The sequence below is a fragment of the Oryzias latipes genome, chromosome 21 (genome assembly GCF_002234675.1).
Source record: "Oryzias latipes chromosome 21, ASM223467v1".
Taxonomy (NCBI): Eukaryota; Metazoa; Chordata; class Actinopteri; order Beloniformes; family Adrianichthyidae; genus Oryzias; species Oryzias latipes.
The window spans coordinates 16,459,109-16,469,763 of NC_019879.2; the positions used below are offsets into that span (position 1 = coordinate 16,459,109).

A 10,655-nucleotide genomic window follows, 5' to 3' on the forward strand; every position below is an offset into this window, starting at 1 on the left:
TTACCATGGAAAAGGCTGCGAAAGTGAAGGGGGGATGTGTTTTTTGAACAAACACATGATGACCCTCAGGCTTTTCCAGTGCCCGCCATGATGTGGCTCTCTCATGGTTTCTGATGTCTTTTGATTAGATTGTCTCCTTGTCCTTCGAAGAGGGGACTGAATGCCAGACAAATCAGACTGTAACTGTTTTAAATGACTTCTTGGTTCTTTTGGTAGCAGACAACCGTGTCAGATATCAAATGAACCAAGAATTCAGTTAATAATACAGACACTAAAGTCTTTTTACTCCAGATCCCTCGTACCTTAACTTATCCATAAGTGTTTTTATGAGCTTACAAAAAGAAGGGGGGGGGGGGGGGAATTAAGACCCACTACAGAATTAGTTTTTCTTAAATAAGATAAACAATAAAAAACTGAATCCACATGTCAGGATCAAGAAAAAAAGGAGAAAGCACTACAATGTTCTTTTCATCTTGTCACGATTATACAATGTTGTATTTGTTATTGGCTACATTTCGTTTGTGGCTTTTGATCATGCTATTAATTAAAAGCCTCTCTAAAAGTTTTTTTTCTTTCTAGTCTTTTCTAGTCCTTTACTTACCTAAAATTATTATTCTATAACTTTTGTATAATAATCTTAACATTTCTGAAGCTTGTGATTTTTCATTTTTCACTATCGTAATGCTGTTGGTTCTGGGTTGACCTTTTTGTGATAGACAACCAGAGATACAGTATAAGACCCAGGTTTCAGATGTAAAACACATTTTTTAAAAAGCATTAAAAAAGGTTTAGATGGACCCAAGTTTTTATTTGATCACAAAAAGAAATTGTTCAGAATACATGAATTGGTGGAAGGAGCAAATCTGGGATTGAATAGTTGAAGAGTGGTTCAAGAATAAGTGGGAAGTTGGAAGAGTTACACGATTTCAAGCACAAATTAGGGACAAAGCATATAAGATTGATGGTAAGACCACCAATCTTGTGTTGTTTAGGGACTGAGGAAACAACGCTGATCATGCTGAGGTTTTCTATATTGAAAGAGTCAGAGAAAGATAAGATTGATGTATATACCAAAAAAGAACACGAACTTAGTTTCAATCAGAGAAGACAAAGACATTTCTCCTCCTCCACCTCACTCCTCCTCTTTAGTGAAGGTCTTGATAAATTCAGTTTGCGGAGGGACAAGACATTTTATTTAGATCAAGAGTAACCCACCCCCATATTGAGAGACGCAGCCATGACTGAGAGAACGTGAATAAAAACTGTTTTATTGTTTGAAAATCTTTCATTAATGTTCAAACAAGCACTGTTGGGTCTTTATTCAAAACCAATACATTTTTAATCTTTATTAAAATAATAGTCTTTCAATGTCTTTCTGTTTGTAACTTTGCAATCAAAGATAAAAAAATGACTTAAAGTTTTCATTTAAATACTGTAAATAAAGATATTTATTTACAGTAGTTGCAAACTTTTAGGGAGTAAAGCTCCAATAAAGGAAAAAAAGAGACATGCAGAGTTGAAATAGTGTATTTTCTGCTTCTTTTCAGTGTTTCATTGTATAGTAGAGTAGAAAAATCTGACCAGTTCAATCATGGTGCAGTATGATCACCTTATGTTATATGATCTTTTGTTTTGGAGTATCCGGAGGAGAGGAGGACCTTAAACGACTATTTTTAGCTAGTTTTGTCTATTAATTTATTGTTTTTAACGGTGCGATTTTCACTTGCTGTAATATTTGACAAAAATGTGCATTTCCTGAAGAAGACTTTATCCTCGACTCAAAAGATCTTGAGATGATCTTAGGTGTGATGTTATGTACAGACACCTGAGAAGGAGAGGAGGACCTTACAAGACAGAACCAGCCACAGACCTGAGCCGCTGGAGGCTGACCAACAATGAAGGCAGACAGACCTGGAGCTATGTGGAGGAAAACGACACCCCAGACAGAGAGCAGACCATGCTAGAAGCATTTAGTCTTGGCTTGGATACTGTGCGTCCACCATCAGCTTGTATTTTGGAACAGTGGTATTTTGTCAAATAAGCTCAAATCAATATGTTTGCTTTTACTTTTGGAACTTTTCATGTGTCTTCAGAGCAAGTTTGTTTCTGATAGTCCAGCTGCCGTCACTGCTTCTGATGCCTCTGTGAAAGGTATGCAGTTCTACAGTCTACTCCAGGCTGAAGACGGTCACTGGGCTGGGGACTATGGTGGACCCCTCTTGCTGCTCCCAGGTACATCAAATGATTCCTATATAAATGTTTAAATGCTGCTCTTTTCAATTCCAGTTCTATTCACCCATAGTAGATTTCCAAAGCCAATGTTAGGAAAAGTTATTTATAGTCTCTTATTCTTCCAGATCTCCATGGCGTCTTTTACAAATATCTTGTACAAAACCTAAAGCATCGTGTAGAGCTTCACAGGAAGCTCAGTTGTATTTGTCTGAATCTCCAATTGAGGTTTATCCACCAATGTGTTTATGTGAACTTATCGTCTTTCTGCTTGTCCGTATTTTTTTTCCAGGCCTCCTTATAACATGCCATGTGGCTCAGATCCCGTTGCCTGAAGCCTGGAAGAAAGAGATGGTGAGATACCTTCGCTCAGTTCAGCTGCCAGATGGAGGCTGGGGTCTGTAAGTGACCAGTTTCATGACATAAACAACTTTCAGAGGTGAAAACGTGTACTTTGCACTTTTTGTTTATTGCAAATGAAGCATTCTGACATAATCAAGACAAACACAGCGTGAAACTAAAAAAATCCTTTTTAAAATCGAAACTAAGTTACTGTTTTTAAAAGTGGTCCATGTTGTGTGGTGTAGTGGAAAAATAATATTTTGTGTCAAATATATTGACTTTCAATTTTTAGTTCTCTTTCATTGTCGTCAACCAATAAACAATAAATGCAAATAATCCAAATTTAATATAAATAAACCAAAACTATATTTTGATAGCCGTGCATTAGTGTCTCCTAATACACTTCACTCTGCTCTGCATGTTTCACTTTGTTCACCTATTTTACACTCTTTATTCAAATACAATCCCTTGCAAAAGTATTCGGCCCCTTTGAACTTTTCACCCTTTTGCAAAATTTGAGGCTTCAAACATAAAGATATATAAAACTGTATGTTTTTGTGAAGAATCAACAACAAATGGGACACTATCATGTGGAAGTGGAAAGAAATTTATTGAATGTTTCAAACTTGTTTAATTTGCTGATTGTGATTGGCTAATTAGAGGTTTGAATTAATGAGCAGTTGGTCAGGTGTGCCTAATAAAATGACCAATGGGTGTATGTAACCTTTTCTTAAATCTATGCCAATAGGCTGTGTGAAGATGTGATGTTAAACAGTTAACAGATCAGAACAGAACATGATACAGACTGAGTTTCTTCTGTTATTTGAAGTAGAGTTTAAGGCTGATTTTGTGTGTTCATGTTTCTCTGCAGACATATAGAAGATAAGTCAACAGTTTTTGGCACTGCATTGAGTTATGTATCCCTGAGAATCCTGGGTGTGGATGCTGATGATCCAGATATGGTCCGTGCCAGAAACAACCTGCACGACAAAGGTCAGATTATAAACTCACACAGTCAGGGAAGATCACTGCTGACCCACTGCTGCAGAAACACAAACTGTAAAAAATCTGTGCAAAATGAATAATATCCACAACTAAATCGTGTTACATGCTATCAACCCTATTTGTATTTCGTTAAATGTAAAGATATTTAAGTGGTGAGTTTCTTGCAGGTGGAGCAGTTGGAATTCCCTCTTGGGGTAAATTTTGGTTGGCCATTTTAAATGTCTACAGTTGGGAAGGAATCAACACGTTACTACCAGAGATGTGGTACGTATTGAAAGTGTCCTCTGCACAAAGGAATTCTCACCAGCTGTTTAATACAGCAGAGCAGAGGGACAGACTTCCATGAAAGGCTGTTTTCCACAACTCCACATTCATTTAGCATGTTTCAGGCTGTTCCCCACCTGGATGCCAGCCCACCCCTCTACGCTGTGGTGTCACTGCCGCCAAGTCTACCTTTCCATGAGCTACTGTTACGCCCTCAGACTCAAAGCACAGGAGGATTCCCTCGTTCTTAGCCTCAGACAGGTATGGAAGAGAAAACCAACCACAAGAGGGCGTCTTAATGTGACGTTCATATTTTATGGCTGTCTAAAGAAACATCAAGCTGAGTGAGGTGCCTGCTGGCGTATTGGTTAGCACTTGTGCCTCACATTGAGAAGACCTTGGTTTGAACCCTGATTGGGGCTTTTCAGTGTCAAACTTGCATGATCTCCTTGCGTATGCATGTTTTTTTTCTGGGCACTCCTGCTTTCTGTGTGTTGTTGTCCATTTCTGTGTAGCCTGGTGAGTCATCCAGGTCAGCATGTACCCCTACACACACTTGGTTTTTTTTGTCTTTGCCCAGCAGTGGCTACAATCTTGTGACCCTAAAAGGGGTTGAGCAGCTTTAGAAAGCGAGTGGAGAATTTTGCTGTGAAATGTCAAAATAAATTTTTAAAAATAGTTCCTGCAACTTTCAATAGTTTAATATGGGGTGAGTTTACAAAATATTACGTGCTACAAATCGTAAATGTAATATACATTTGAAATAAAATAAATCAATTAATTTAACTGTCATTTTTTCATTTTTCTGCAGAAGTTTACTTTTGAACCGTGTTAACCAGAAAATACCTGTGCATATTTTGCTGCACCAAACAAAGCCTATATTATTACAAAGCCAAATTCTTCACTAAACTATACATCACCAGGCAATCGTTAATCCTAAATCGTAAAATAAATAAAATCAACTTTTTTCATTATATCTAGTAATGCATTTTTATGTTGCTGACTCTATAATTGATCTTTGTTCTCAGGAGTTGTATGTTCAGGATTATGCTTCTGTTAACTGGCCTGCTCAGAGGAACAATGTGGCTCCATCCGACCTATACACGCCTCACAGCGCTCTGCTAACTGTCGCCTACAGTAAGATACTTAGCATTTAAATTCCTGCAAAAGAGGTGCCTTATAATGTGAATGAAAATGTAAATATTCTTTTATTGTTGTTTAGTAAAACATTTTGGAGAACTTTGTAAGTCATTAGACAGAATACTCCAGACAAACAAGACATTGTTGTTTTCTAATTTATAATAATTCTTTCCATGTCTTAAGTGAACTGCGTTCTAAAATAAAACTCACCTAAATTCTATCTGTTATTTTCTCTGCAGTGGTGTTAAACATGTATGAAGCTCATCACAGTGCTGCGCTCAGAAAAATGGCGGTCAAAGAACTATACGAGCACATCCAGGCCGATGACCGCTTCACTAAGTGCATCAGCATTGGACCGGTACAAGACTCTAAAAAATAACTCTAAATAAAAATTAAACTATGTTCATGGCATTAATTTGTAGGATAAAATCCAAACAAATGCAAACAAATGTCATTCTCCTCAGGTCACCAAGTCTATCCACATGCTGATTTGCTGGTATGTGGATGGGGCTTCTTCAGCAGCCTTTCAGGAACACGTTTCCAGAATTCCCGACTATCTCTGGTCTGTAAACTGCTGTCATTAAATACTATCAAAATAAATTCTGGCTGTCACTGCTTTCAGTTCGGTCAAAGGAGAGGATTTCTCTTGAATAAAGTGTATTAAAGATTTTTTTCAGGAAATATTTGCCCTTTCTTGATGTTGAGTAATAAAATATATCAAACATATGTTCTTTTTTTCCAGGTTGGGATTAGATGGCATGAAAATGCAGGTAGGAATTTCCCTTTGGTTGACTTTTATCTAAGACATCCTGCTTGAGCACAGTCTATAGACTATGTCAGTCGACAATGATGTGCAACAACTTGGAAACATATGAGGGACAGAAAGTACAAATCATAAACCTCCTCTTTTCTAGATTCACGCTGAACCTATAATGATTCCCTTGTTTGTTTGTTTTTTCTATTTTTCAGAGTTTAGTTGGATCTCAGCTCTGGGACACTTGCTTTACTGTGCAAGCTTTTCTTGAGGTGAACACATCTGAATAAGTAAAAACAATATTATTTGTGAATGATTCTGTGAAGAAACTGGTTTTGCTAGATAGGACTGTAAAGGAAAAAAGTTAGGTTCGTACCCTTTCAGTTTCTTGCACACAGAAATGAATGAATAGTGACTCAGAGACAAAACTTATCTTTAGTGGAAGTTTACTCCGTACAAGAAGCACAAATCAATTTGTACAAAGGGTTACAGACAGATGAACATTTTGCTGCGTTCAAAAGTCCGAACAACTGAGGCAGGGAGATGGGCTTGGTATAAGAACCCTGCATTTGCATATTCAGAGGATCAGACAGGACAATGGTGTGAATGAATGATGAATGAATGGTTGTTGCAGGGAGATGCTCGAAGGTCAGGAAGCTTCAAGTGTCAGATCTCTCTTAAGTTCTCACAGACATTTACCAGAACACAGGCACTAGCACACACAAAGATGAAAAAGGGAGTATGCTGGAGGAATGTTATTAGAAGAATGGTTTTGGTTGTGCTGTCTTCAAATGTAATATAATTTTGAGATGACAATACATGCTTAATGAATTAAGTTCAAACCATTAGTGTAATAAAAGTTAAAGGCAGTTTCTAACTATTCATCACAAATCCAGCATAGAAATGTGCTATATCATTCTGATTAAGTATGAGTATTACTTGTAGGATATTTTTTCCATGTCAGATGGATAAAAATGTATGGATAACTAAAGGGATTTGAACCAGTTAATCTCTATTGATCTCTGTGGTACTCAGATCAACTCTATAGTTTTAATTTAGACATGGGGAAGACGAACAGAACACAATAGCCAGTCTGCATTTAAAACAGACTCTCATGTACACTTTTCTAAAACAGACATACTAATTCTAATAGTAATGCAGTAAAGAAAAACATCTACATTAGTTGTAACCTTACATGTTAAGATGACATGACTTATTTCAGGCAGGAGCCCACAACGTCAGCAGATATACTGACTGTCTTCAGAAGGCCCATGGCTTTCTCAACATTACACAGGTATAGTAAATATGCATTTCGGGTTTCTATTCCCACAAGGCGTATGTGACTTTAATTATCTTTTTATTCTATTAAGGACACCACCAATAATTGTTTTAAATGTTGACATAAATGACTCTCATAATAAATATTTCAAACACCTACTTTCTCTGATCATGCAGATACCTGAGAATCCTCCCGAATACCAAAAATACTACAGACAGATGAACAAGGTACAATATTTTCTATATAATATGATATAGAAACAATAAATATTATATCATTATAATTGTAGTTTAATCTGTATATTTTTTTTAAAAAAAGTGAAAGGTTTATCAAAGTGCATGGATGCAAATGCAGTAAATGCTCTCTAAATTTCTAAACACATCTGTGTTAGGGCGGCTTCCCCTTCAGTACTCGTGAATGTGACTGGATTGTGGCTGACTGCACAGCAGAGGGCCTGAAGTCAGTGATGCTGCTGCAGGAACTCTGTCCCTTCATTAAGGATCACATCCCTTCTGAGCGTTTGTACGATGCTGTCAATGTGGTGAGTCTATTGGCAGAACCGATTGGTCATTTCCCTGTAAAGCCTTGTATACTGTATTACAATTTACTTGCTATCCTTTTAAGCTGCTGAGCATGAAAAATTCAGATGGTGGATTTGCTGCATATGAAACTAAAAGGGGAGGGAGACTCTTGGAGCTGCTAAATCCCTCTGAGGTGTTTGGTAGGTCTACAGCATCATACTTAACACCACATGTTACTCTATTGTTTGTTTTCACAAAACTCTGTCAGTAAGACACATGCTGAGGGCTTGCTTGTTAGCAGTTCCTCAATTAAAAACTGTCAAGTACAGTTGATGAAATGGTTGCTCTCTGTGTTCTCCTCTGTGTTCAATAGGTGACATTATGATAGATTACACATATGTGGAGTGTACTTCAGCAGTGATGCAGGCTCTGAGGCACTTCCAGAAGGTGTACCCAAATCACCGTGCAGAGGAGATAAGGTTCAAACACAGCAGATATTTTGGATTGGAGGTTGGGAATGACATCTAAATTCTGAATATACATTTTGTGATTTTTCAGGTCAACTCTGCATGAAGGACTGGAGTACTGCAGGAGGGTACAAAGGCCTGATGGATCCTGGGAAGGGTGAGAATTCACTTTTTGTTTTGCTGCAAGATTCCTTATGTCATTACATGCTCAGTAATTTAGTGCTTGTGCTCAGATCTTGGGGAGTTTGTTTCACGTATGGGATCTGGTTCGGACTGGAAGCTTTTGCTTGCATGGGACACACTTACAAGCAAGAGTAAGTTCTGCAAAAAATATGCTGGAAAAAAATTGCAACAACACTTTTAGTGAAGTCCTTGTGGGATAACAAAATAGTTTTTATTTTCTTTGTTAGCAGTGGTGTGTGTGAGGAGGTGCAGAAAGCTTGTCAGTTTCTGCTGGACTGGCAGATGTCAGATGGAGGGTGGGGGGAAGACTTTGAGTCATGCGAGCAGCGATGCTACGTCCAAAGCAGTGCCTCACAGATACACAACACCTGCTGGGCTTTGTTGGGGCTAATGGCCGTCAGGTAAAGCATTTCTTTCTATAAACATCAGTAGTTATGCAGAAATAAACAAATCCTTATTTAGAAATCTATGTTCTGTTTTACTTTAATCTAAAATGGTGTGTAATCAGGCATCCAAACAGACAAGCCATTGAGAGAGGAGTTCAGTTGCTGGTTAATAAACAGCTTCCCAATGGAGACTGGCCTCAGGTGACTGAATATTTGTTCCAAATCTACTTTAAAATACAATGTAGTACTTTATCAAATATTTAAATGTAATGTGATTTTGTTTTCCTTCTTGCAGGGAAACACCGCTGGTGTTACTTGCAAAAATTGTGCAGTCAGTTATGTGTCCTACAAGAACATTTTTCCAATCTGGACCCTGGGCCGCTTCTCAAAGCTTTACCCCAATAATCAGTTGGCTGGAAGGATGAAGCTGTGAAAACAGAAAATTGTACTTTAAAATTAGAAGACTAAATACTCTACAGATAAAGTAGAGTAAATCCACAGACTTAAAAAATGTGAAAGTTTTTAACCATCCAACCATATTGTGTTCCCAAATTTCCCAAATTCAAACAGGCACACATACACATACAGACCCTTTTAATACTGTTAATATAATCTGGAAAAATCTGCCCAAATGTTGCAGGGCACAAATGTTTTAAGTTGAGTTTTTCCAGTTAATAATTTTATCAAACCCATACCAGCTGCACAGGTTCCACAGATGTAGTTAAATTGGTTCAGTTAGGTTCAATTGTCTCAGTTAGGTTCAGCATCAGGAAGACTTAAAACTTGACAACTAGCCAGACGACCATCACTGATCCCCATCATAGTCTTGGTAAACTGCAAAAGTTCACAGCTAAAAGAGACTGGCTGTTTACAGTCCAAGCAGATCAATGGACAGTCTAATGGAAGGGCAAAATGTGGTAGGAGAAGATGAACCAGCAGAAGAGGTGACTGTGGGCTTCAGTGGATTATCAAAAGGACAAGATTCAAGAACATGGTAGACATCCATAAAGAGTAGAATGAGGTTTGAGAAACAACTTCCAAAATCACCACATTCAGACACTTCTGAGCCTGGGCCAATGGAGGAAAAACCTCAACTGGGCCAGGGAGAAAAAGGACTGGACTGTTGGGGGGTGGTAAGCATGCCTTTCATTTGGGAATCAAGGGTTTGGAGGAAGACTGATGAGGAGCAGAGCCCAAGCTGCATGAGGTGTACTGTGAAATCTCAGCAGTCAGTCATGATCGACAGTCAACCAGAATGTTTTTGAGGACTTCATGAATTTTTCTGCTGAGGATCTGGATGGAGATGCAGATTTTATCTTCCAGCAGGACCTGATTCTTGCCCATACAATTGAAGTATTCAAGGTGGACATATCATTTTGAAAACACTTCATTTTGATTGATTTGATGTTAACAAAAACTTTATTTGCAAAAACTGAGAAGTAAATTGTGATTTCTCCATAGTATTGTGAAATCTTGTTTTTGTTTCTTGTTTCATAAGTTTCATTTTTCCATAAGTTTCTACTTATTTGGAAAGAGTCTGTACAATAATGGAATAGAAATAAATGGAACTAGTTTGTACTAATGGGAATCTCAGAACTGCAAACATTTAAAATTCATTTACACATAGCAAGATATCATACCCGTCACTTCTACTTAACTTAAAGGCTTTCTTTTCTTTCAGATTCACTTGCTGTCTTTAAATGAGTTGGGCTTTTGCATTTTCTTTTTTTGTTCTTCCTTTCAAGATGAGAAAAATAAAAAGTTACTGCATTTTGCCCTTCAATGTACTCCCAAACTTTCCAGGGGCTACCCCGTATTCGTACATTCAGATGCTGGGTGGACTTCATACCTCAAATGAGAATAAAGCGGGTGTAGAAAATGAACGTATGGATTTTTTTGTTTCTCCGGATGATCAAACTGCACATGGTATGGTTGGCATTCACGGGGACCCTAGGAAGGGCAGTCTTTAACATTAGCAAAAAGGACACAGACTTAAACTTTTTAAGTTTAAGTCACCACCACGGTGGCGCAACCACTGCGCCACTGTGCGCAGTGGTTAGCCACTTGCCTCACAGCAAGAAGGCC

The 10,655-nt window shown here is 37.9% G+C and overlaps 1 protein-coding gene across 2 annotated transcripts; it reads left to right on the plus strand.

The window, feature by feature from the left end:
* Positions 1 to 1,545: 1,545 nt before the first annotated feature.
* Positions 1,546 to 10,453, plus strand: LOC101157258 (lanosterol synthase-like). 2 transcript variants are annotated; one of them, XM_023951158.1, is made up of 21 exons: positions 1,546 to 1,990; positions 2,094 to 2,232; positions 2,522 to 2,630; positions 3,443 to 3,564; positions 3,744 to 3,840; positions 3,966 to 4,101; positions 4,869 to 4,977; positions 5,220 to 5,338; positions 5,445 to 5,542; positions 5,723 to 5,750; positions 5,950 to 6,006; positions 6,957 to 7,028; positions 7,190 to 7,240; positions 7,405 to 7,554; positions 7,638 to 7,734; positions 7,908 to 8,013; positions 8,093 to 8,158; positions 8,235 to 8,315; positions 8,412 to 8,585; positions 8,693 to 8,771; positions 8,866 to 10,453. In XM_023951158.1, exons 1-21 carry the CDS (start codon positions 1,814 to 1,816, stop codon positions 9,001 to 9,003), a joined length of 2,205 nt encoding a protein of 734 aa, XP_023806926.1. In that variant the 5' UTR covers positions 1,546 to 1,813; the 3' UTR covers positions 9,004 to 10,453. The 2 variants fall into 2 exon arrangements, with proteins under 2 accessions (XP_023806926.1, XP_023806927.1); XM_023951159.1 differs by having other exon boundaries at positions 1,548 to 1,990; positions 8,415 to 8,585.
* Positions 10,454 to 10,655: the final 202 nt, after the last annotated feature.